At 41.4% G+C, this 27,387-nt stretch overlaps 2 protein-coding genes across 4 annotated transcripts in view; one reads left to right on the forward strand and one right to left on the reverse strand.

Annotated features, from left to right (window-relative positions):
• Window positions 1-1,983: 1,983 nt before the first annotated feature.
• DENND10 (DENN domain containing 10) lies at window positions 1,984-16,672 on the reverse strand. Of its 3 annotated transcripts, none has more exons than XM_077823038.1 (9): window positions 16,505-16,672; window positions 13,792-13,988; window positions 10,958-11,037; window positions 9,612-9,760; window positions 9,274-9,385; window positions 8,780-8,880; window positions 5,876-5,983; window positions 4,621-4,715; window positions 1,984-3,861 (listed from the first exon to the last, which is right to left on the reverse strand). In XM_077823038.1, the coding sequence occupies exons 1-9, from the start codon at window positions 16,548-16,550 to the stop codon at window positions 3,685-3,687; spliced, it is 1,065 nt and encodes a 354-aa protein (XP_077679164.1). In that variant the 5' UTR covers window positions 16,551-16,672; the 3' UTR covers window positions 1,984-3,684. The 3 variants fall into 3 exon arrangements, with proteins under 3 accessions (XP_077679164.1, XP_077679165.1, XP_077679166.1); XM_077823039.1 differs by having other exon boundaries at window positions 13,792-14,008; window positions 16,505-16,661; XM_077823040.1 differs by lacking the exon at window positions 13,792-13,988 and having other exon boundaries at window positions 16,505-16,659.
• An 8,908-nt stretch (window positions 16,673-25,580) lies between these two features.
• The window catches only part of EIF3A (eukaryotic translation initiation factor 3 subunit A), a 49,538-nt gene continuing 47,731 nt past the window's right edge, over window positions 25,581-27,387 (forward strand). The window contains exon 1 of the mRNA XM_077823043.1: window positions 25,581-25,720. Within this exon, the coding sequence (XP_077679169.1) occupies window positions 25,672-25,720 (49 nt within the window). The 5' untranslated portion in view covers window positions 25,581-25,671. The remainder of the gene's footprint in view (window positions 25,721-27,387) is intronic.

A 27,387-nucleotide genomic window follows, 5' to 3' on the forward strand; every position in this document is an offset into this window, starting at 1 on the left:
TAGTCAAGTCACTCTCAAACTTTTCTCAGATATTCACTAATTGTGCATTCCTCATTTTCTGGGTGTCCAACTTGATAGCCTGGATTCTGATTCACAGAAGTGCTGAGCTCTCACACCTGCAGCTGAAGACAAAGAGAACTGTACTTTGAACCTATAAAGTGTTATTTAATGTGAAGTACTCGAAAAACCAGGCATCTCCAATTAGGCACCCAAAATTAGTGGATATTTTGACCTTAATTTTTCTGTTCCTCAGCTCCCCATCTTTAAAACTGGGATAATGCCCCCTCACCTCAGATGGGTGTTGTGAAAAGAAATTAATAGTTCTGAAGCACTCAAATATTATATTGTTTGGAACCACAGAAAAGCCCATTAAGAAATTAATTGTTCAGAGCAGGGTTTGAATAGTGTGCAGTAAATAAGGCATGGGGCCAAACGTTGAACAATGAGGAGAAAAATAAAATATCCAATAGCTGCTCCTTAAGTTCTGTGCACTGAATGAGGCAAGGGTCCTGTGGAAAAAACAGCATGTCTTGTAAAAAGAGTATTATGCATACAAACAAGGGGGCTGAATTAATGTTGTACAGGCAACCTTAATTCTGACATTTCCTAACTTTGAAGTGCTTGACTTGGCAACCTTAATAATGCTTTTAATGCAGTTTTTTGTATACGTAATTAACTCTCATATCTCAAGTTAATCCTTACCTCTACAAAGACTAAGGCCTCGTATACACAGATGCTGTACCGTTTTTACTATACTGGTGTAGTTAAAGTGGTGTAGCCCTTTTATGGATGCAGTTATTTCAGTATTCCCTTTCCCATACAGGAATAAGCTACAGTGATATAAACTTTTATATTGGCATAACTGTGTCCACACTAGGAGACATACCAGTATAACTTTTTGGTTTAAAAAATATATTACATCCCTAACTGAAAGTTACATCAGTACAAAATCTACGTGTAGACCTGGACTATGGAAATGGTGGGTAATGGTACGTGCTTTAAAGTGCTGTTCTGTGCTAACAGTAGCTATACAAAGGTACCATGTAACTCAATATGCTCCCAATGCAAATCTGAGTCAGATCAAACTATATACATCCATTTTTTTCTACTTTAAACCTTTGGTAACACTGCAAAGCCAATGCAACTGGGAGCGGGAGCTGGTTTCTCTACTGGGTTGGTTATCAACATCACCATTTAGTTTCAATGGCGAGGCCAAATCCATTCCTCTTTTACCCAATCCTAGAAGGCAATAGAGAAGAAAAGGCATAACTCAGAATTTAACCTGCAGAATCTTACTATTAGGAATGATAAAGGAGTAAAAAAGGATACAGCTTGACTTTCAGACCCACATACTGCGTTTGTAGGGCTGACAGTTGCAAAAACGGCTATTTGTAGGCTGAACATATCCATTATGGAAATCAGAACTAACCTGGAGTCTCAGACTGTCACTTCTCAGCGCAGAACCACACTTGGTTAACAAAGGATTGCTGATTTTACCAGTTACACTCAAACTCTTCTTTTAACCCTTGTGAAATCTCTAGATGTCAAAAAACCATTAGGAAGAAAAAAACTACTCTAGAGGAACACAGTTCACTGACTTCTGGAGATAGAAAGAATAAGTTAAATTTCAACAAGGACATTACCATCTGTCCCTTTGAAAGTTAGCAAAACAAACTGGTTATGATCTACATCAGTTCTGTTTTGTTATATATGGAATAAAGGTTGTAATAGTGTAGGTGATGTGCTACTTCATACAAGTGCAAATGGCCCAATTTTCTCCTCACAGGATAAGTGCATCATCTGCGGGCTGGAGGGAATTTAAACCTAATTTTGCACACCTTCCATTGAAATTCTGTCTCCCACCTACTACAAGAGTTTGCTTATACCACCTTGCTGTACATTCAATGTAAACAAAAACACAACACGATTCTTTTTAAACTAGACATTGTGGTTGAAATATTGTAAATGTTTTAAGTTACCACGTTACTAAATATTTCTATTATTTTATTGTAATTTAAGAGCTGAAGCCTGTCACTTGATGACCATGACTATTCAAGCACAATTTACATGAAATACACAGGGCAAGGGGTTCAGGAAAAAAAAAAAAGATCATGTTTTATAGGCATAACTTTGCAATATGTATAATTCCTGAAGTGCAAAATTAAGTTTCATTTGTTTTCATACAAAAAACATTAGAAGGAAAGGTCTGAGACAAACAATAAGGAAATTTGCAACTAAAGCGTCTCCAAGACTGAACATAAAAGAAAATAATTAAATATCAAATATTTAGTTGGCAAATGAGAACTCCGCTTTTTTGTGAGTTATCCTAAAGCATGCATGTTATTTCAACTATATGTTATTTTAATAAAAGCTTGCATTTTTTAGAAGAATCCAGGGAAATAAATTTTCACTCTAACCCTGTAGTTATAGTTCTAGAGATGCTCAAGACCTGATCCAAAGCATGTTGAATGAACTCAATGGAAAGACTAACTTCAATGGACTTAAGGCTCAAGCCCTAACTGTGTTTCTTTCTATATGATCTTTAAACTTATCTGGACCATTAAAAAACACCCCTTAGGTTGTACAAATGGAAAAAAGTCAGAGCACTGATATGCAAAACACAGTTAGTCTCTAAGGTGCCACAAGCACTACTTTTCTTTCTACAGTCAATATGCCGTTCCTTTAAAAAATGCTTCTGCGTCTAAACTAACTGCAAAGTTTCTGTCTCGTGTAAATATCTGAAGTAGGATTATACACCCCTCAAAATAGGGGATTGTAGCAGTAGTTCTCTCGGACTAACTGCAATAAGTAGCTATTTTATATATAGATACCTAATTCCTTATCCATATTCTAAAATAGACTTCCTTACAATACATAAACAAAAATCTTTCTCAAATTAATATGGTTTGTATATAGTTAATTATGAGTTCTTACAGCTTCAAGATACCAAACATTCAATTTTTAATAGTATAAATATGGATTACTAAATTTTTTATTTTAAGTATAAAATCTCTATGTAAAACCACATGCTACACCCATCTGTGCAAAGGCCAGGGAAAAAAGTTATATTTTTCGTATAACAAAAGCGCTACTGCAGAACCTTTTGACTGGTTTCATAGACATTTCTGCAGAAACACTAGATGTTTGGCTCAGAAAGTAGGTTTACTTACAAAGAATTTAAGTTCTTCCCAGAAGATTACAAAGCAAAGTTAGTTTCAGACTGCTTACTGAAAAACTGTTACTTTATGGCTATGCAACAAGACAAACAGGTATATTTTTACTGCTCTAACCATTTTCCAGTTTTCAGTGTTACTTTCAGTGTATCGGATTTCAATGTGTTTATACTAGTATGTCCAGTTCTGTGAAGTTATAGTACACCAGGAGTAAGGAAGAAGATTTCAAAGGCACAAACACAGGTAAGGTGCCCAACTCAGGTTGTGTTTTTGAGTATCTGCCCTTGTGTGTATAAAGTCAGAGTCAAAGAAACGTAAAACGACTAGAAATATTTCCTAATGTGTAGCCGCATGTTCCAGGTCAAATGTCTATATTTTGCATTACATCATTAAAAATGTAACATTTTCTTTGCTACCTTTAATTTTTTATATAAGTAGCAGATAGTCATAGTTTTATGGCAAAGGGAATAGTTTCATATTGGTCCACAACATTTAAGTGTAATCAACAAAGTCATATCTTAAGCATTTGTTCAGCAGCTGCTAGATGATAAAGAAAGTTTTCTGTAGCTGGTGGATATCGCTTTTGTTTTAGGGATTCAAAGTTAAGTGTCGGTTTCTCACCATCATCAGAAACTTCAGTAAATGATGCCAGATTAGTCAAAATTTCCTTTGTCTTCAGTGAAATATCCTTAAAATAAGAATAGATAAATAAGCAAGCACGAATGCAGTACTAGGAAAATTATTTAACATTATTAACACCTCTGTATAAGATACTAACACAAATAGTATACAGAGGAAATAATTGATGCGTTCTGACCAATTTGCCACTTAAAAAAAAAAAAGAAATTTGGAATATTCTTTCTTCAGATCTGATCATGTGAGATGCTGAACATTTAATTCAGGGATAGCTGGGAGTTCTCAGCATTTCACATAACGCCTTTATTTCAAAATTATTACCGCAATGCAATTGTGTAATAGCTAACAGACTCTATTGGTGTGGGAACAAGGGAAAAAACACAGCATTTTGAAGCCCAAACTTAAATCTGAAGAAGCATATTTCAGGGTTTAAAATGTTAGTTATGAATTTTCCCAAGAAGTTATAGTATAAGTGAAGCAAATAACTGATTATAAAATCGTATACCATTGTAAAATCATTTTATTTTAATACGAGTTAAATATAGTCAAAGGAGTGTCTGGAATTATTTCAACAACATGAAGTGCCAATACACTATGTTTTAGTTAATTTATTTACATACCATTATAACCAGGTCATGATAGCAGAACTATTTTAAGAATTTCAATGTATAGTGGTATTTATAAACTAGAGATTGCAACAGATCAACTGACTTTGGGGGAAGCAGGGCCTGGCATTTCATTATGGTATTTCTTTCTTTTTTTTTAGTAAAATGTTAATGAAAGGAGAACTTTAAACATAAAAGGGACTAACCTTAATGACTTGACTATCTGATTTATCTGGATCTTCTGCAGACTGAACAATGAGTTGACCAATTTCTTTGTGCAATTTTCCCATTGTCATTGCCTCTGGGAGAGTAGAGAAAATATATCATGCATTCATTCTGATCATCTAACCAATCTAGAACATAATATTTTGCACATATAGCACCCTTCATCCAAAAATAGTAGTAGCAGGTTACTAGCATTTGTAACAATGGCACCTCTCACCTTTACTCATATGCTCTCTTTAACGGAGCTTCCTGAAAACATTTATGTAGGAGGAAGAATAATAGGACTACCTATAAGAACTTTTCACAAAAATGTACTTTGAACTTTATCATATTTTCATGTATTCCCATCACATCTTCTTTATTGCTTTTGCTGGGATAAAATTAATATGCAGAGGTACAATTAGACAAAATATTTTAGATCCTACAATGGCATTACAGATAAGTTTACTGCTAGTTTCCAGAAAGTATGCTGAAGTTTTTATATAAAGAACATAGAGTAAAGATAAATCAAGGTTAACCAAGATTAGGCTTTTTTCTTTATACTTTAAAAATAAGAGCTGATAAATATTTTAAAGGATTGTCATGAATTTTTAGTAGTGAAATGTGCAAATGCATTTAAGTGACAAACTGTCATCTGGTAAATTGATGGCAAGCCAAATTATGAGTGCTCCTCATGATCTGTATCTGTCATTTGACATCCATGGAGGAATTAATTTGTGCATTTTTAATAAAACCAAGTTAAGATTTCCTACTGCTCTAAAGGTTTTATCCTCCATGCATTGAGAGTTTTGCAAGCATCATTTCCCCTTGATCATTAGGAGGAGATAAAAAACCCAAAGTTCAGTGGATATGAAAATGGGAAGAGACATTTATAAGGGCTTAGTCCTGGGCTGGATCCAGAACCTACCCATGGTTTAAAATGTAACTTTATGAAAATATGAAATGTTTCAGTCACGTGTTTTTAATTAAGACTCTATGATTATGCACAAGACCACCCTTCTCTAATTCCTGTACTTCGGCATTTATACATGATGACATTATGGCCCAGATTCACCAAAGATCTTCCAGGCTCCCAGTTGAGAAGGACTACGAAAGCTCTAAAGTAATTGCTCTCTCACAACAAGCCTAGAAAAAGGACCAATATTTTGTTGAATCTGGCTCTATGTTCACAGAGTTACAAAGCAAATACCACCACCCTTCGCCAAAACAAAACAAAAACAAATGCTGCCAACCAACCTTTCGCTTGCTGGGAAATGGTAATTTCACTGTCTGCCAAATTCACATACACATCATATAGATCCGGTCTATTGCTCACTTTGGAGTCTATAAATCCAGCAATGTAACCTAGGTGGTAGAGATTTACCAAGACAAATTCTGATTAAAAACTGAAAAACAAAAGAGATGTAGTGTAAACTAAAATCTCTTAAAATTAAGGACTTGATCTAGCACCCATTGAAGTTAATTGACTTCTTTGGGCATTTGATTAGGCACGTAGTGTATTTTTTGATTTATGGAGTTTAAAATTAAGAACAAAACACTATATGTAGTAAGGAAGATTATGTTTTCAGTTTCAAAGCTTTCTTGCTACTCAAAATATTCCAAAAATGTGACTGTATGTTCACTTTCCAAAGGTGAAGTGCATGAAGGTCTATAACAGTGGTCACCAACTGGTCGATCCTGGAGACTCTCCCAGTTGATTGCTATCTCCGGCCATAGTGGTGCAGGCTCCCTGCCTGCCTGCTGCAGCCCCATGCAGCTCCCAGAAGCGACCAGCATGCCCCCGTGGCCGGGGGGGCAGGTGTCTCCACACATTGCTCCTGCTTGCAAGCACCGCCCCCGCAGCTCCCATTGGCTGGGAACAGAGAGCTGTGGCCAGTGGGAGCTGCGGAGAGGGGCAGTGCACAGAGCCACGTGCCCCTCCACCAGGGGCCGCAGAAGCACGTTGGCGCCTTCTGGGAGTGGCATGGCCACATGGTGAACTACTGGCTGGTGGGCGGGTGGGTGGCCTGGCTCGTGATGGGGAGAAGGTGCCAATGTGCCAGACTGGGGCCGGGGCTAGCAAGGAGCTTGTCTTAGCCCCGCTGCGCCACCAACCAGGAGCTGCCTGAGGTAAGTACCCCCCAGCAGGAGCCTGCACGCCAACCCCCAGCCCTGAGCCCCCACCCCATACCTCCTCCTGCACCCCAAACCTTCTTCTTCACCCCAATCCCCTGCCCCAGCCCTGACCCCCCTCCCAGAGCCAGCAACCCGTACCCCAGCACTCTGCCCCAGCCCAGAGCCACATCCCTCACCCCCTCCTGCACCCCAACCCCCTACTCCAGGCTCAGCCCTGAGCCCCCTCCGACACTCTGAACCCCTCAGCCCAGAGCTGCACCCCCTCCCGAACCCCAACCTGCTGCCCCAGTCTGGTGGAAGTGAGTGAGGGTGGGGGAGAGCGAGCGACAGAGAGAGTGGGGGATGGAGTGATCGGGACGGGGCTTCAGGGAAGGGGTGGGGCCTTGGGGAAGGGGTGGGGTAGATCCTGGGTTGAACTTAAATTCAAAAAGTGATCTTGTGCGTAAAAAAGTGATGGAGACCACTAGTCTATACACTAAGACTCCATTAAAGGTGCCCTTAGTGGCTATTTGGGTCAGGAATAGGACGGTAGTGGCAGCAGAACATTTTCTGATTTACAACATGCTAGCTAAGTTCATCTCAGTATGCCTTCCATTATAGCAGCTGTTCTCCGTGGAAGTGTGGTTACTGATTTTGATGAGCTGAGGTATACACTAGTGGTAAAATAGTCAAACAAACATTAAAAATACTTGTTAACTATAACAATGATTATCTGAAAGAGACGAGCGTGAGGAAATTCAGTGTTAAGAATACTGCTAAATTCTTCATTCCCTCTGTTGTGTCCAGTTTAGGGGGGGAAGGTAGAAGCTTGAGGTCTTTTGATCTATTGTATAACCTTTACACGCAATAGAAATCACAAATCAGACTCTTATAGCTTGTGAAGTCCATTTGTGACTATAATAAACAGCCACCAACTGACATAGTGGAGCACGTTCTGAATAGAATTTCAACCTTTAAAGTGAATTGCTTCTTGTTAATTTAAGTAAAATACCCACTATTACTTTGAGTTATTCTTTTGTAGTTAAAAAATAAGAAAAGTTAATCATTAACAACGTACATGCTTAGAAGATAATTTTATTTGGGTTGAAGGCATGTTATCAACCCCTCCTGTAACACTGCATAATTCCTTCATTCCATCTGACCCAAAACAACATCAAAAGGAAACAAGCTCACATCCCTACCTCCTTTTTATTTTTTAAGCTATTTTTTTAGGAAGTTAATAAGTTTACAAATACCTGCCATGTAAATATCAGAAATAAAATAATCATCACAACAATTAGTTTTTGTTTGAAGAGACATTATACAGGAATCTAGTCTATTTAACAGGATGTTACCATATTACAGAGTAAGCATCATTACAACACCTATGTCGTTCCTAGTGATTTTATTAAATTGAGTGAAATCTCTATGTAGACATATATTAAATATGTGTATCAAATGCTACTATTCAAATTGGTGTATTAAATTTTTCTGTAACCACAACCTCCCATATTTTTTTAACCATTCCCCAATGGTTGGGCTATTTTTTCTTTTCCCAATAGGAGGCTACGAATAGCCAAGCAGCTTCTAGCAGATGAGAGATTAAGTCTTCATTTCCTTTCGTGTGACCATTTCCACTAGGAGACCCCAGAAAAATTACCAAAAGATTATTTGGTAATAACTATCGCACAATTTGTGATATTTGGTTCTGGATTACATTCTCTAATGACTGGCTCTATCTTCTTAATAAGTAAAGGAAATCATTTACAGTAGCTTTGGGGGGAGGAGGAAGTACAATCCATCTGGATGGAACCACCAATAAAAGTATTTATCTGATCTTTAATTTAACATAAAACACATGCTTTTTTTCAAAGAAAAAAATATACAGTCTAACTTCTATGACAGATTTAAAGAATTAAAAATCCTTAAAATGAATTTATGATGGAAATAGCAACAGATTTTCATGACATTATTGCTAAAGGATGTTGCTCCAATACAGATGAAATGAACATTATGAACAAAGTTTGACTGATAATTTAACACTACCTGTGCAGGTCTTTAATGCTTCCAGTTCATCATCATTTAGATGAACATACGAATGAAGAATTGACCAGTCCTGTCGATGCCACACTAAAGCAGGTAGAGTCCTAAGGAAATGAAGTTAGCATTTGAAACTAAGTATATATTTTTTTTGTGCTTATAGGTGGCTTAGCACTTCATATTGTAAAGCTTTAGAGAGAAATATCAATTTTGTGACATTAAGAATCTCTTGTACATGAGAGCACACATACAGACATACACAGAGAATTGAGGGTCCTTATATCATTGGTGGTAAGTAGAATCATTATTTTTATTGGTATTCATTCTATTTTTAAGGCCCCAGTTCAGGAAAGCACTTAAACACATACTTTGGTTCCACTGAAATCAATGGGACCTAAGAACATGTTTAACTTTAAGCATTTACTTTAGTGCTTTCCTGAATATAGATACTTTCCAGAATCAGGGCCTAATGCATTTTTATTTACGGGTATGTGGTATACCTGGTAAACTCCTGGATGACTTCTATTCTTGGGTGATATACAACAATTCTTTTCTTTAAGATCAGTGCAGTGAATAGGATAACTGTTTCCATACCAAACTGAGATACTATATCTACGAGACAGAAAAGAAAGACATTATGGTATCGCAAGTGTATCTTCTGGCAATACTTCTTTGATGACAAGTCACCAGATATCACTATATTCAGAATATATATGAACAGTTCATATTAGTTACTTATCTGAACAGAATTTGGAACTTGATATATAAATCTATTTTATGTGGGTTTCATATTTAAATAAGATATAAGTAAGCAGTTGACTATAGATTTATTTTTAACCTTTGATTGAACCTGCAAGGTAAGCCTTTCGGGCATCAAAATCTTTGCTGAGGAAAGATCCATTTTCTTCACTCTGGCAGATCCCCTTTGTAAGAACTGCAATGTAACTCTCCATCATTTTAACTGGACTCCCATGCTTCAGGTAGATTCTGCATTAAAAGAGTGAAAATATTTAGTTTTTGTCTATGATGGTGTGAACAGTGCAGCTAGGTATATGAAAAAGGTCATGGTATCACCAAAACACTGATTTGGAAGAATTCTGATTTTAAGACACATGATTGATGTTAGTTTTAAATACAATAATAAAAAGCCATTCAGCATGTGCACAAAAGCTTGCCTGTTTTTTTGGATCTATGATCAACTCATGTTCCTATTACGATTTCCTGTTTCACAAGTGAGTGGGAGCTATAGTTTCAGTATAAAACTCAAATTAAAAAAAAACAAAAACAAAATATTTGTGGATTTATAAAAGATTTGTTTTGTGAAAGGCAAAACTCCTCATATTCTTCATTTGATTTTTAAATACCGATCATACGATCAGTTACCTCATGACTATCAAAGAAACATTAGCAAAAAAGGTACAGCTGACAGAAGACTTGCTGTACGCGAGACAAATGCAAAGACTCTCAGTCTGTCCCTTGTACATAGAAAAAAGAAACTCTCCTCCCTCTTAATATCCATGTGTTAATCATTTCTCTTCCTCTGAGCTTTAACTACTGGTAAGTTTCCCCTGGGAAAGGAGAAGGGCATTCAGATGTAGGGACACCGTACCTAAAGCTTCAAAACAGATTTCAAAAATAGCGTTGTAGATGTTTCTAAGTGCCAGCTTCCATTTTAGTTTCCCTACAAAGCCACTGTCACATTTATTTTTAAATTCAACTATAATTTTCAGATCATTTAGAAAGACTATCAGTTTATGTCAACCTTAATAACCTCCACCTTATAAGATACACACACACACACAAAACAAGTCACAGCCAACCTAAATAGTTTACGCAACAGTGAAACAGAAAGATCACAGAGGCTCTTTCAGTATTTATGACATTTTTAAAACATGTTACTGAAAAAAAAGCTGTGAAAAATGAAGAATTTTATTTTTATAGTAACATATGTTGAACATTTGACTATGTTCTTAATTTTATCACATGGACACAGAATAGCCAGTTCTACTTAATCACAGACCTAGAATTTATATAGTTGGAATAACGAATCATAATACAGAATCCCAGCAAACATTCATATTGTTATAAAACATGCATTGTTCGACAACATGTATTGTTCACCCTCCCAGTTTGGCAAGACCTAAGTATTTAAACATTTGCACTAAATACAGCTTTTATACAGACCTACACAATATCCTAGTGAAGGCTGCATATTTCTCCGGGTTAAAATCTTTGGCAGTCAGAACAATAGAAAAGTGAGTCACCTGTCCAAAACACACAAAAAACATGCACGTTGTTTTATATACTTCCATTTGAATTCAGGTAATGTTTATATTACTAAATTTAATGCAACACTCATACAAGATATTACAGTACTAGGAGTGTGCAAGACAGCTGCAAATCTCATTTATACACAGGAAAAAAAAACATAGCTAATGGCTTCTGACTTGACCCGCTTTCACTGAGTTGGAATTATCAATATTTGGTGGATTAAATGCAACAAAAATAAAAAACCCACCCCTAAACATGAGACAGTTACCTCACAACACCCCATTAACCTCATACTGCAGATATGATAGATTACAACGGAGTGAGTAGAAGGACAGAACCATGGTGGGGGATGGAAAGGGTGGGAGAAGGATAGGAGGAATCACCACATTGGAATGCTTTTTACTTAATATGGAATGCCACAATACTACTAGTCTTACAACAACTTATTAAGGGACCTTACTGTCAGAGTATAGAAGAAATGAAAGTGCATCTGCAATATTTCAATTATTAGTAATAGAGATGAATACATACACAATTCAATCCTTCAGAAAAGCACAATAAATCATGTACCAAAATAGAGACTTGGAATGCTAAGGTACATTTTAAAATAGACATATATTTGAGCAGAAATGTAGAGAATTCAACAATGAAAAACCTATTATAGCTATAAATAATGAGTGAGATATAACAATGCTGTTCAAAGACTAATTTTACAGCCTGGGTCCCAAGCATTTATGTCTGCATTTTTGTAATATCTAACAAACTGTGCAAAACCCTTTCCATTGGACATATTAGAGATCGCATAAGATGGTCAGAAAATTGGGTGTAAGTGGCAAAATTAATCTCTTACACTCTGATGGGAAAAGAAGGGGGGGGGAATGTAATAGGAAAAGGGATATTTACAGCCAAAAAAATAGACAAGTCAAGGGAAGTTCTACAAAGTCTATCCTTCAGTGATGAAAACTGCTTAAAAACAAACAATGTAAGATAAAGCAAGGATATGCACAGTGTTCCTTCCTGCCTATATCTTTTACCTAATATCAGCCTATTCCTTTCCAAAGCTTCCTATACAACTACGTTCCTCTACATTGCCTGGAGTAGCCTCCCTGTTTTCATACACCAAACAACTACTCCTTTTGTGATCCAAATAATCAGTCCAAATCTGCCAGGTCTATCACCTTCAATCTTCCATTCTAACAAAATTAATTCCATCATAAATTCTATTAAAACACCCCCAAAATTAAAATCCATGATGCACGCAACTTTCTCCTTTTCATAATTACATGGAAATTCCCCTTCTCACCTTTTATCCTCCTCCATTTCTTTACTACTTTTCTCCCTGGAATGACCCATGTCCGTTATTCTTTTGTTATTTCTTGGGTCTAACTTCAAATTGCAAGCGCAGGGAAGCTATCACTAAACATATCTAGGATTAACATGAATAATAATAAAGTTTTCCATGTCATTACTTTAATGACATTACATTACATTATGACCATGCCACAGAAGTTATCCTTAATGCTTTAGGAGCCAAATTCACCCATAAGTGGAAACTGATGCAATCCCATTGATTTCAAAGGAAGTTGCATCCTCTTACACAAGGACTGCATATATACTCCTTTCTTTGTACCCAGCCACACCCCCTTTTTTGCTGCTCATAGAGAGGCCAAACAGGGAGTATATATTACACTTGTTTTGCATACACACAGAATACCAAACTGGTATAAAGTACATTAATCTGCTACTCACAATTTTTGCCCAATGACTTCAGTAGGAAAGGACTACCAAGAATCAAGCCCTATTGTGCTAGGAACTCTACAGATTTCTTTCAACCTCTATTGCCAAGATTTAGCGTCATACTATACATGTGATTTTTAGGCAAAATTCCTCATTGTTTTTCAATGCGAATTTATGCTTAAAAACTTGTGCCAGGAAGTGGCCCTGAGCTTTTCCTCCTCTCAAATATTTTTAATTTGTGTGAAAAACAGTGAATTTTGTATTTATTTTCCAGCAAGTGGTTATAGTGTATTTCAACCCCAAAAATAATCTGCAAAAAATAATTTTAAAAAGTTCACAACTGACGAAGACCATTAAACATACTCAGGGACTTTAAAAACTGCAAAATATGGGTCCAATCCTGTAAACACTTACTCTTGAGCATGTGCTTGTTCCTGAGAACAACCCCATTCTTTCCACTAGAACTGTTCCTCAGACCTTCTTATCAACTGCTGGAAATGGCCTACCTTGATTATCACTACAAAAAGCTCCCCCCTCGCCCCCCTGCTGGTAATAGCTCACCTTAAGTGATCACTCTCTTTACAGTGTGTATGGTAACACCCACTGTTTCATGATGAAGTGAGCTGTGGCTCACGAAAGCTCATGCTCAAATAAATTGGTTAGTCTCTAAGGTGCCACAAGTACTCCTTTTCTTTTTGCGAATACAGACTAACACGGCTGTTACTCTGAAATCTGTGTATATAAATCTCCCCACTGTATTTTCCCCACTGTATTTTCACTGAATGCATCTGATTAAGTGAGCTGTAGCTCATGAAAGCTTATGCTCAAATAAATTTGTTAGTCTCTAAGGTGCCACAAAGTACTCTTTTTCTTTTTGCGAATACAGACTAACACAGCTGCTACTCTGAAACCTATTACCAGTAGTAAGAACCCCAGCTAGTAGTCAAGGATTTGGAGAACTAGGCCCCAAAACACTGCTTTAGACTGCTTTATTAGTGATTCAGTCCCACCTTTTTCAAGACTGAAGAATCTTGAACTTCCACTGTTGTGATATAGAACCATGATCTTCTATACTGGCCAAATACAAAGGTGTGAAGCAGTTTATTTTCATCTGTAAGGCAGCATTTTCTCAGCAATAGATCCCTCATTTCAGCTGTGGTGGAAGGATAACACCATACCCACAGAGTATCTCCATTGGTGTCTTTTTCTATGGTGGAAAGATGTTCACTGTGAGAATGCCAAACAGCAGCAAGGAAGTAAATTGATTGGTTAATCAGATCTGTTTACTGGAATCATCTTAACATCCCATTTTACACTAACTAGATCAGTATCCACTCATGCCTCGACTGTTAAAGTTGTCTGTTAGAGCTTCTGTTATTAACTTTTATTTTCAGGTATTTATAACATTTTGTTGGAAAAGTCTGCTCTTGGCATGCAAAGTTCCAGCCAGCTGAGGCTTGTGAGTATGTGGAAAAATAAGAATTGTAGTTTTCAAAGGTGCTGTCCCCAGTTATGCAAACTCTTGCACATTTACTTAACTTTAAGCATGTAAATAATTCCATTGGAGTCAATGGGACTACTTAACTGCTCAAAAATAAGCATGCACATCAGTGTTTATAGAACCCTAAATTGCATCATTTAAAATCTCCATCATTCAAACTGTCACAATGCTTTGAAGTGGTATAGCATCATTAACTGTTTATTGTTAAACTAACCGACTTGTTTGGACTATGAAATTATCAATTAGTTCTAAATGGATAAACTCTCTCAATTAACAATACTTTCACTTTGTATTTCAATAAGTAATAACTAAAATAATGGCATCTTATATTTATATGGCATCTATATGCTATAGAATGGGTTCGTTATCTGTATGAGAATTTATAGACTTCATTCCCAAATGAACCACCACAAATGTACCAACCATATGCCAAACGTTGCCTTCAGATACCTCCACATATTTCCAATGGCTTGTATCAGAGGGCAGGTTCTGGCTCTTCTGCATGCAGGAATCATTTCATCAATACATGCTTTAAAATAAACTGGCATAAATAACAAAAACAAGCAACACTTGGGATACTTATGATGCTATCCATCTCCAAACGTATTTTATACTGAGAGGCAGAGATATGTTGTTAGCCGCACTTTTATGGATGGGCAGAGGGCTACCTGTTGCTGGGCAGTTTTGGGGTTCACACCTCCATTATAGAATCACAGAAATGTATGGCAGGAAGGGACTTCAAGAAGTATCAAGTCCAGCCCCGTGCACTGTGGCCGGACCAAGTAAACCTAGATTATACATGACAAATGGTTTGTCCAACTTGTTTTTAAAAGTTTCCAATGATGGGAACTCTACAACCTCCCTTGGAAGCCTATTCCAGAGCTTAACTACTCTTATAATTAGAAAGGCTTTCTTAATATCTAACCTAAAACTCCCTCCCAGGTTAAGACCATTACTTCTTGTCATACCTTCAGTGGATATGCAGAACAATTGATTACTGTACTTTATAACAGCTCTAACATATTGGAAGACTTATCAGGTTGTGTCTCAGTCTTCTTTTCTCAAGACTAGTTTTTCATGCCTAGTTTTTCCAGCCTTTCCTCATAATTCAGATTTTCTAAACCTTTCATCATTTGTGTTGCTCTCCTCTGAACTCTTTCCAATTTGTCCACATCCTTCCTAAATTGTATTGCCTAGAATTGGATGCAGTACTCCAGGTGTGGCTTCACCAGTGTCAAGTAGAGCAGGACATTTACCTCCTGTGTCTAATATACAATACTCCTGTTAATACACCCCTGAAACATATTAGCCTTTTTTGCAGCTGCGTCACATTGATGACTTGTTTCGTTCTGTGGTCCACTATAATCCCCCAGAGTCTTTTCAGCAGTATTATCACCAGTTATTCCCCATTTTGCGGCTGTGCATTTGATTTTTCCTTCAGGTTAACTACTTTGCAGTTGTCGTCATTGAATTTCATCTTGTTGAATTCACACCAATCCTCTGATTTTTCAAAGTCATTTTGAATTTAAAACCTGCCCTCCAAAGTGCTTGCAACCCCTCCCAGCTTGGTGACATCTGCAACTTTTATAAACATACTCTCCACTCCATTATCCAAGTCATTAATGAAAACATTGAATAGTACTGGACCCAGGACTGATGCCTGTGGGGCCCCACTAAATACTGTCTCCCAATTTAACAGCAAGCCACTGATAATTACTCTTTGAGTACAGTCTTTCAACCAGTTGAGCACCCATCTTATAGTAATTGCATCTAGACCACATTTCCCTAATTTACGTATGAGAACTTCATGCAGAACTGCTTCAAAAAAGCCCTGCCAAAGGTATGTAAGGTGGACAAAAGAGAAAAAGTCCCCCCACCCCACGGTAGGTTACTACCCCAGGCCCCACATATGAAGGAGAAAGGTTAGGGTGGTGCCACAAAGAGTGAGAACTGTTTGATGGGTGCTACCCCCCTACCCAGGGGCGCTGAGAGCCATTTAACCCAACTGTAAACCCTTCGAGCCAGGGGGTGCAGCAGCACCCCTAGTTCCAGCACCTCTGCCCCCACACCACCACAAGAGCCCCACCCTCAATTCCAGGGGCAGAGGGTCCTGTCAAGGAGCTGGAGCCTGGGGCTGGGCGCGGGGCGTCAGCCCCTCCCCAGCACAGAGAGCTACCCTGGGGTGGATGCACCAGGGGCAAAGGGCCCAGCGGTGTCCTTACCAATCAGCCCCACGCCTAGCAGCAGCTGAATCTCCGGCTCTGCCATCTTCCTGCTGCCCGGCTCAGCTCGCTTCCGTGCCCGGCCCGAGCGCACCAGGCCCGGCCCGGCCCTCACCCCCTCTTCCTGGGTCCCCTGCAGCGGCTGCTGCCTGAGCGCCCAGGCCCTGCCCCGCCTCAGACCGGCCCCGCCTGCAGTCCTGGCGCCGCCTTCGGCTCTAGGCCCGGCCCCGCTGCTTCCCCGCCTCCCAGGCCCCACGCAGGGCGCAGACTCGACCTCGTTCGTTGGCTCCCGCGAGTAGACGCCGGGAGGATCAATGGGTCGCGGCGCAGCGGCTGCCCGAGCCAGGGCTGGGCTTTTCCGCTGCTCGCTTGGCTGGGGCCGTCTGAAACCGTGTGCGCTGACCGGGGCCCCTCCAGCAAGCCGGGCCTGGCCTGGCTTGGCCTCCCGGGGCCCCTCCGGCGGGCCTGATCTCTCCCGCAACCCGCCCCCCGGGGCCCCTCCGGCGGGCCTGATCTCTCCCGCAACCCGCCCCCCGGGGCCCCTCCGGCGGGCCTGATCTCTCCCCCAACCCGCCCCCCGGGGCCCCTCCGGCGGGCCTGATCTCTCCCCCAACCCGCCCCCCGGGGCCCCTCCGGCGGGCCTGATCTCTCCCCCAACCCGCCCCCCGGGGCCCCTCCGGCGGGCCTGATCTCTCCCCCAACCCGCCCCCCGGGGCCTCTCCGGCGGGTCTGATCTCTCCCCCAACCCGCCCCCCGAGGCCACTCTGCGTGGCCTGATCTCTCCCCCAACCCGCCCCCCGGGGCCTCTCCGGCGGGCCTGATCTCTCCCCCAACCCGCCCCCCGAGGCCACTCTGCGTGGCCTGGTCTCTCCCCCAACCCGCCCCCCGGGGCCTCTCCGGCGGGTCTGACCTCTCCCCCAACCCGCCCCCCGGGGCCACTCTGCGTGGCCTGGTCTCTCCCCCAACCCGCCCCCCGGGGCCTCTCCGGCGGGTCTGATCTCTCCCCCAACCCGCCCCCCGAGGCCACTCTGCGTGGCCTGGTCTCCCCACCTCTCGGATCGCTGCCCTGGGACTCCTCCGTTCGGCCTCCCCACTTGCCCCTAGCGCTGCACCCTCCCGGGGCCCCTCTGGGTGACCTCCCCACCCCCTGGATGCTTTGGGTGGCTCCCCCCCCCTTCTGCCTACACCTCCGGGTCTCTCCTCTGTGTGATTTCCCCACCGTGGCTCAGTAAATAATTGATTTCTCGGTTTGGGGGCTGAAGTGAACAATCTGAATAAATAAATAAAATCGGTTAGTTTCTAAGTGAAACAGATTTTTTTTTTCAGTTGCCAAAACGCAGAACCGAAAACATTTCATTCAGGTTGAATGAAACATTTAGAATGTCCTTCTGAAGCAATATTTCAAAACAAAACCGTAAGGCTTGAAGCAAAATGTTGAAACAAAATGTTGATCTGAAGCGACATTGCTAAATGAAATGGTTCATTTAACAATATCAGACTGGTTTATTTCAAAAATGTCAAAAGGAACCAGTTTTACTTTTTTTAAAAAAAATTCCTAATGTTGTTCAAAACTGCATTTTTCAACTAATTTACTGGATAATCAAAAAGTTTTGTCCAGCTCTATTTCACACCCTCAGGCTGCACCAATGTGCACACTTGAACTCCATGTTTACTGGTGAATTGTCAATGTATTTTGATGGTTACTTAGGGTTGGTTGCTTTAATAAATTACACTTCCGGGGGGGGGGGAGGGGGCGTTGAGGAGGGAGCATTTCCCATTCTTAAATGTATATCATTGATGATAATTATCCAAGTGGATCTCTATTGTTGTTGATATGTATTATTCCTATATGCCTCCTGAAGAGTGTCAGTGTCTCCTCTTAAATATGTACCTGTTTGCAGGATCAGGCAATAGTCTGAAGGCATCTCTTTCTGCTTATTTAGCTTTTTGTCTGTGCCTTAAAGCTTTCTCCTTTGCAACCATGTGAAACAGCTTTCTCCAATCACCACCTTTCCAATCTATTTTCAAATAGGAGATGAAAACTCTTTTTTACTTTTGTCCATCACTCTGAATTTTTCTCTTCCTCTGCTATTAATTTTCTATTTTAACTTTGTAACTATTTGTATTACTGTATTTAACTCTGAGTTACTTAACTCTGTAAATCATTGATGGGTATAGTTTACATGCAAGCTATTATACAAAATACAGTTGTATTGCTTAGAAGTCTTATTTTATTATCAATTGTTTTTATTACGGTTATGTCCAGAGGTTCTAAACAGAATTTGGGCCCAGGAATGTTTGGCACTATACAAACACATACAAAATACAAAAAGAAAAGGAGTACTTGTGGCACCTTAGAGACTAACCAATTTATTTGAGCATGAGCTTTCGTGAGCTACAGCTCACTTCATCAGATGCATACCGTGGAAACTGCAGTAGACATTATATACACACAGAGACCATGAAACAATACCCCCTCCCACTCCACTGTCCTGCTGGTAATAGCTCAAATAAATTGGTTAGTCTCTAAGGTGCCACAAGTACTCCTTTTCTTTTTGCAACAGCAGGACAGTGGGGTGGGAGGGGGGTATTGTTTCATGGTGTCTGTGTGTATATAATGTCTACTGCAGTTTCCACGGTATGCATCCGATGAAGTGAGCTGTAGCTCACGAAAGCTCATGCTCAAATAAATTGGTTAGTCTCTAAGGTGCCACAAGTACTCCTTTTCTTTTTGCGAATACAGACTAACACGGCTGTTACTCTGAAACCATACAAAATACAGATCTTGCAAAGTCTTATGTAAAGTTAAGCAAACGCATAAATGTAGGATTGAGGCCTACCTGTTTTCTTCTCTTTTGAGTACCTCTTCACTGGATTGTGTACAGTTCTAGAAATGGAAAATTGTGTCTCGCTATTCTTTGAACATGTCAATAAAGTAGTGGATAAAGGAGAATCAGTTGACATAATTTATTTAGACTTCCAAAAGGCCTTTAACCAGGTCCTTGACGAGAAGCTACTAAAGAAGCCAGCAGTCATGGGGTGAGAGGCAAAGTATTGTCATAGATCAAAAACTGGCTAGGAGACAGAAAGCAAAGAGTATGATCAAGTGGTCAGGGTTCATCAGGACCCTCAAGGTTCCATACGAGGTCTTGTTTAATATATTTATTAATGATCTAGAAAGGGGGGTGAGTACTGAAGTAGCAAAATTTGTAGAAACCACAAAGTTATTCAGGTTTCAGAGTAGCAGCCGTGTTAGTCTGTACTCGCAAAAAGAAAAGGAGTACTTGTGGCACCGTAGAGACTAACCAATTTATTTGAGCATAAGCTTTCGTGAGCTACAGCTCACTTCATCGGATGCAAGCTGTTTTTCAGGTTAGTCAGGACCACAGAGGACTGTGAGGAACTTCAGAGAAACCTAAAGAAGGAAAGTGAACAGGGAACACAATGGCAAATTAAACTCAGTGTTGATTAATGCCAAGTAATGCACATTGAAGGAAAAATATTAAACTACTCTCACCTTACAGGGTTCTAAATGAACCCTATAAGCTCAAGAAAGGGACCCTAGGCATCAGTGTAGACAGCACAGTAAAGACTTCTGCTAAATGTGCAGCTGCAGTAAAAAAAAGCTAGTAAGTTAGAATGCATAAGGAATGGGAATAAGACAAAGAATGTTATAATGCGTTTATACAAATCAATGGTGTGGCCTCCCCCTGGAATACTGAGCATCACATCTCAAAAAAAGATATAAAGGGCATAGTACAACTCTCATATAGAGATTAAAAAGATTGGGATTTTTTACCTTAGAAAGGACATGCATAAGAGGGAGCATGACAAAAATATATAAAATAATTAACTAACAAAGGAAGTAGATTTGGAATCACTGATCTCCCTGTCTCATACTTCAGGAACAAGGGGATGTTCAGTGAAATTAAAAGTTGGGAAATTCAAAATCGATTAAACAGTTTTTCACACAATGTGTAATTAGACTGTGAAACTCACCCCCACAGGAAGTTGTTGAGGACAAGAAGTTACCAAAATTCAAACCAGGTTTGGATATGGATAAAAGAATATATGGAGTTATAATTAATTATAAGAAAATTGGAAGGAATATTAAACTCTGCTTCAGGGTTTAGGTCAATCTCTAACTATAGGAGATCAGGGAGAGGCCTATCCCACATTTGTCTACTCTGTGGTTATTACACCTTCCTCTGACTCACTTAATATTGGCCACTCTGAGAGACCAGATACTGGACTAGATGGACCGCAGGTCTGATCCAGTATGACAATTCCTATGTTCTATCTCTCCTTTTTTGAGAGTGGGGGTAAGAGGTGGAGAAAGAGAGCACTAGAACAACTACAGTGCTTATCAGAAGTCCTCCATTCCACACCTAGCCTCTGTTTCGATTCCTCCTGCTCTTCCTGCAATTAACAGAAACAATCATTTATTTCTGGTAAAATAACTATTTGAGAGACTGCTGGTTGCTTCCCGGGTCTCATCCTGTTATTAAACCACCATATTAAAATATATTGTTATGTATGTTGCACTTTAATTGTTTTGAGACTTTATATATGTTTTTGTGGCTGTACAATATTGAAACAATGAGAAAACATAAAAAGAAATCAACAATCGAAAGAAAACTTTATTCCGTTAAAAAAGGAAAAATTCCATTAAAAATATAGCAAAACAAGAATAAATTGTCATCTCACCACCATAAATAGCCAGACTTCAGACCTGAGCCTTCCCCCTACTCTATGTTCTATATAGTTCTGGAAAATGTGCTCATGTTCAGGGAAGCCAGTGCCGGAAGGCTTTTATCTGGTGAGGTGTGCAAGTCTGGGCTCAAGAGTAAAATTTGTCATGTCATGTGTTTTCCTTGGTTTTGTGTTAGTATGTTATGTATAGAGCAACCTTAACTCACACAAAATTTGTTTTTCTGTATTCATTTCCCAGAACTTTTTTTTTTTTTTAGTTTAAGAAAGGCTCTCCAGCCTCCCAATGGCTAGTTTCACACAGCACTGAGCTCTAAAGTGAACAGCAAACTGATTCCTGAATTGGCTGAACAGTCTGATGAAGAACAGGCTCTTCAGCTTTAGAGGCTGTTGCTTTCATGAAGACAGGGAACTCCAGAGCTGGGTGAAACAACTTCACAAAGAATAAGACTCCTGCTGTGACAGCTGCTGCTTTGTCAAATATGCTGTTTTCCATTAAACTGTTTAACCGGTTCAAGAGCCACATTCATGAACCTGCTAAACAGCTTCACGGAGCTCTACAAGCCAACAACTACTACTAGTCCAGAGAGCATCCCAGTAATCCTGAAACTGTTCAGCCAATTCAGCAACTGTGCTCAGCCAGGACATAAATCGTTATCTCCCCCTCCTAAAAACTCTCACAAATCTTGGGAGACAGGCCAGTCCTTGCCTACAGACAGCCCCGCAACCTGAAGCAAATACTCACCAACAACCACATACCACACAACAGAACCACTAACCCAGGAACTTATCCTTGCAACAAAGCCCGTTGCCAATTGTGCCCACATATCTATTCAGGGGACACCATCACAGGGCCTAATAACATCAGCCACACTATCAGAGGCTCGTTCACCTGCACATCCACCAATGTGATTTATGCCATCATGTGCCAGCAATGCCCCTCTGCCATGTACATTGGTCAAACTGGACAGTCTCTACGTAAAAGAATAAATGGACACAAATCAGATGTCAAGAATTATAACATTCATAAACCAGTCGGAGAACACTTCAATCTCTCTGGTCACGCAATCACAGACATGAAGGTCGCTATCTTAAAACAAAGAAACTTCAAATCCAGACTCCAGCGAGAAACTGCTGAATTGGAATTCATTTGCAAATTGGATACTATTAATTTAGGCTTAAATAGAGACTGGGAGTGGCTAAGTCATTATGCAAGGTAGCCTATTTCCTCTTGTTTTTTCCTAACCCCCCCCCCCCCCCAGATGTTCTGGTTTAACTTGGTTTTAAACTTGGAGAGTGGTCAGTTTGGATGAGCTATTACCAGCAGGAGAGTGAGTCTGTGTGTGTATGGGGGTGGGTTTTTGGAGGGGGGTGAGGGAGTGAGAGAACCTGGATTTGTGCAGGAAATGGCCTAACTTCATTATCATGCACATTGTGTAAAGAGTTGTCACTTTGGATGGGCTATCACCAGCAGGAGAGTGAATTTGTGTGGGGGGGTGGAGGGTGAGAAAACCTGGATTTGTGCTGGAAATGGCCTAACCTGTTGCTCACTTTAGATAAGCTATTACCAGCAGGACAGTGGGGTGGGAGGAGGTATTGTTTCATATTCTCTGTGTATATATAAAGTCTGCTGCAGTTTCCACGGTATGCATCTGATGAAGTGAGCTGTAGCTCACGAAAGCTCATGCTCAAATAAATTGGTTAGTCTCTAAGGTGCCACAAGTACTCCTTTTCTTTTTGCGAATACAGACTAACACGGCTGTTACTCTGGAACCTTGATTATCATGCACATTGTAGGGAGAATGGTCACTTTGGATGAGCTATTACCAGCAGGATAGTGAGTTTGTGTGTGTGGTTTTTGGGAGGGGGGTGAGGGAGTGAGAGAACCTGGATTTGTGCAGGAAATGGCCCAACTTGATTATCATGCACATTGTGTAAAGAGTTGTCACTTTGGATGGGCTATCACCAGCAGGAGAGTGAATTTGTGTGGGGGGATGGAGGGTGAGAAAACCTGGATTTGTGCTGGAAATGGCCCAACCTGATGATCACTTTAGATAAGCTATTACCAGCAGGACAGTGGGGTGGGAGGAGGTATTGTTTCATATTCTCTGTGTATATATAAAGTCTGCTGCAGTTTCCACGGTATGCATCCGATGAAGTGAGCTGTAGCTCACGAAAGCTCATGCTCAAATAAATTGGTTAGTCTCTAAGGTGCCACAAGTACTCCTTTTCTTTTAACTAAACCATGGACTCAGTCTGCTAGCTGTGATGTAAACCAACAATTATGATGTAAATCCCTAGTCCCCTCCCCATTTTTAATTAAGAAAACGTAACTTTGGAGAACCCCCCAAACTCTCACTAGATAATTATTTTTTTTTTTTTTGGTACCCGCATGGCCCCACAGTATGCCAACATTTTTATGGCTGATTTAGAACAACGCTTCCTCAGCTCTCGTCCCCTAAAGCCCCTACTCTACTTGCGCTACATTGATGACATCTTCATCATCTGGACCCATGGAAAAGAAGCCCTTGAAGAATTCCACCATGATTTCAACAATTTCCATCCCACCACCAACCTCAGCCTGGTCCAGTCCACACAAGAGATCCACTTCCTGGACACTACAGTGCTAATAAACAATGGTCACATAAACACCACCCTATACCGGAAACCTACTGACCGCTATTCCTACCTGCATGCCTCCAGCTTTCACCCTGACCACACCACACGATCCATCGTCTACAGCCAAGCTCTGCGATACAACCGCATTTGCTCCAACCCCTCAGACAGAGACAAACACCTACAAGATCTCTGTCAAGCTTTCTTACAACTACAATACCCACCTGCGGAAGTAAAGAAACAGATTGATAGAGCCAGAAGAGTTCCCAGAAGTTACCTACTACAGGACAGGCCTAACAAAGAAAATAACAGAACTCCACTAGCCGTCACCTTCAGCCCCCAACTAAAACCCCTCCAACGCATTATTAAGGATCTACAACCTATCCTAAAGGATGACCCAACACTCTCACAAATCTTGGGAGACAGGCCAGTCCTTGCCTACAGACAGCCCCGCAACCTGAAGCAAATACTCACCAACAACCACATACCACACAACAGAACCACTAACCCAGGAACTTATCCTTGCAACAAAGCCCGTTGCCAATTGTGCCCACATATCTATTCAGGGGACACCATCACAGGGCCTAATAACATCAGCCACACTATCAGAGGCTCGTTCACCTGCACATCCACCAATGTGATTTATGCCATCATGTGCCAGCAATGCCCCTCTGCCATGTACATTGGTCAAACTGGACAGTCTCTACATAAAAGAATAAATGGACACAAATCAGATGTCAAGAATTATAACATTCATAAACCAGTCGGAGAACACTTCAATCTCTCTGGTCACGCAATCACAGACATGAAGGTCGCTATCTTAAAACAAAGAAACTTCAAATCCAGACTCCAGCGAGAAACTGCTGAATTGGAATTCATTTGCAAATTGGATACTATTAATTTAGGCTTAAATAGAGACTGGGAGTGGCTAAGTCATTATGCAAGGTAGCCTATTTCCTCTTGTTTTTTCCTAACCCCCCCCCCCCCCAGATGTTCTGGTTTAACTTGGTTTTAAACTTGGAGAGTGGTCAGTTTGGATGAGCTATTACCAGCAGGAGAGTGAGTCTGTGTGTGTATGGGGGTGGGTTTTTGGAGGGGGGTGAGGGAGTGAGAGAACCTGGATTTGTGCAGGAAATGGCCTAACTTCATTATCATGCACATTGTGTAAAGAGTTGTCACTTTGGATGGGCTATCACCAGCAGGAGAGTGAATTTGTGTGGGGGGGTGGAGGGTGAGAAAACCTGGATTTGTGCTGGAAATGGCCTAACCTGTTGCTCACTTTAGATAAGCTATTACCAGCAGGACAGTGGGGTGGGAGGAGGTATTGTTTCATATTCTCTGTGTATATATAAAGTCTGCTGCAGTTTCCACAGTATGCATCCGATGAAGTGAGCTGTAGCTCACGAAAGCTCATGCTCAAATAAATTGGTTAGTCTCTAAGGTGCCACAAGGACTCCTTTTCTTTCTACAGATTGTAGTTTTTACGCTAGAGGAGCCTGGAAAATCATGACACTCAGGATGAAAAAAGAAAAGGAGTACTTGTGGCACCTTAGAGACTAACCAATTTATTTGAGCATGAGTTTTCGTGACAGCGCTCTACCCCCTCCGCTAGGGGGCAATTCTAGGCGGGACAGTTGCTCCCTGCCGGTCTGTACCCTCCCCCCCCCGGCCCCCGGGGAGCTGCACGTCAGGAGGAGGGATTTCCGGTTCTGGACACGTCGGTGCGGGTGGGTCACGTGGTGCTCTCCCTTTCCGGCCCAGCAGGCTGCCTGGCTGGGCGTACGGAGCCATCCGCCGCCGCCGCCGCCCTGTGAGGAGAAGCTGCTGCCCCCGCCGCCATCATGCCGGTGTATTTCCAGCGGCCCGAGAATGCCCTGAAGCGGGCGAACGGTGAGTGCGGGCGGGGCTCAGGGCCTGCCCCGCTCCCCTCCCCGGAACGCGTCCCCTCCGCGGCCCATTGTAGCTGGGTGGCGAAGGCCCCGGCCTAGGCCTGGCCTCGGCGCAGGGATCAGCAACCTGAGGGGCAGGGGCCTGGGCCGGGGCCGGGGGGCACGTTCAGCATTTCCCTCGCGTTGGGCCTCTCGCCCCCCCCCCCCCCCCCCGGAGCAGCAGCAGACGGCGCCGCCGGGCTCCTCCCCCGTGTGGGGAGTCGCCGCCTCAGCGGGGCCCTACTCGGCCATGTGGCGCGGGCGCGATACGTGCGACAATAAACCCTCACGGCTGCCCTGCGCTGCCTGTGTCCGATTCCGAGCCGAGGCGCCTGGGGACGGCAACTGCCCCGGTTCTGTGCCGCACCGAATACGCTGCTGGCCCTCAGCCGATCTCATGTAAACGCCGCCTCTCACACGGCAGCATTTCCTAGACTGCACCTCCCAGTACTGCCGCAACAGCCACTGCCTCTGATGAAGCGAAGGGAAGCCGTCAGCTATTGTATAGCACACTGCGTGGCGCCAGGGAGAAGGCAGGTCAAGGGCACACGCCATTCAATTTCTCTGTTTGTACTGTAGCAGCATCTTGGCACATGAATCCATAATCAGACTCTGGAGACGCTCAGTAAAAGGACAGCCCCTGACTCTAAACATGCACAAATTAAGGTGTGACAGGAGCGCTGCCAGATGGGTGAGACAACCAGTGTTAGAGTAAAATGAGGAAAGTATTGGACATCGCACAGACCTGCCTAGCCAGTTGACAAACTGTTGTTTACACACAGTAGTCGCTGGGCAACTGACATGGTATTGATGCAGAGTGAACCGAACTTTGTTTATTAAAGGTGTTGTATGAGAGACCTCTGCACAATACACGGTGTAGAACTCTGTTTTTTTCTCAGTACATTTGGCTGAATCGGTCCTGCTGGAATATGAGATATGTATATGTGGTCAACTACTTTCCCCATATTGTTCTTTACAGGCCCCATATTTAACAATCCACTTCTAGTTAACTGATCTTATTTTATAGACAGCAAAAATATCAGTTATGAAACTCACTGTATAAACAGTAGTATGCTGGGACATATGCACACTCGGTTTTAAGGCTAATATCACTAAGGACTGCTGCTGAAGTACCCTATACCAGCTTCCAAGAACAAAGCCTGACTGGCTGTGGTTATCAACAGACTCCTACCAAATTGAATGTACAGATTTAATACTTTTTATCTTCAGTTTTAAATAGCCAGCAAAAACCATCTGAAGAGATGGTGTCTGCCTAAGGCTCTGATCCTGCTAGGTGTTGCCAGCTTCAAAACAGTAACGTGCAGATCTGGACCTAAAGGTAGCACAAAGTTATATTGAATGGTACATGGGGTTTGACATGGCACCTTAGGAGGTGGGAGTTGTGTTTTCAAGATGGTCCTGAGTGCAGGTTTCTCTGTCACCTTAATAATGAAGGCTGGAATTGTCAAAGCTGCCTAAGGGAGTAGGCCACCTAACTCTTAGGGTCCTTTGAAAATCCTGTCCAAAAAGACTCTGCCCTCCAAAACAATGACTATAGTAATCTTTAAATTACATCTGTCTGAATGACAGACAAACTACCCAGGTTCTGTATTTCCTGCCCTCAAGATG

The sequence above is a fragment of the Eretmochelys imbricata genome, chromosome 7, assembly GCF_965152235.1.
Source record: "Eretmochelys imbricata isolate rEreImb1 chromosome 7, rEreImb1.hap1, whole genome shotgun sequence".
NCBI classification, from domain to species: Eukaryota; Metazoa; Chordata; order Testudines; family Cheloniidae; genus Eretmochelys; species Eretmochelys imbricata.

Coding starts and splice junctions, on each gene's coding strand:
- DENND10 (XM_077823038.1), bottom strand. CDS start 16,550: ATGGCAGAGCCGGAGATTCAGCTGCTGCTAGGCGTGGGGCTGATTG. Junction 8,881..9,273: donor GTCATCCAGGAGTTTACCAG/GTATACCACATA, acceptor TCATTTCCTTAG/GACTCTACCTGCTTTAGTGT. Junction 4,716..5,875: donor CATTTCCCAGCAAGCGAAAG/GTTGGTTGGCAG, acceptor CTACTCTCCCAG/AGGCAATGACAATGGGAAAA.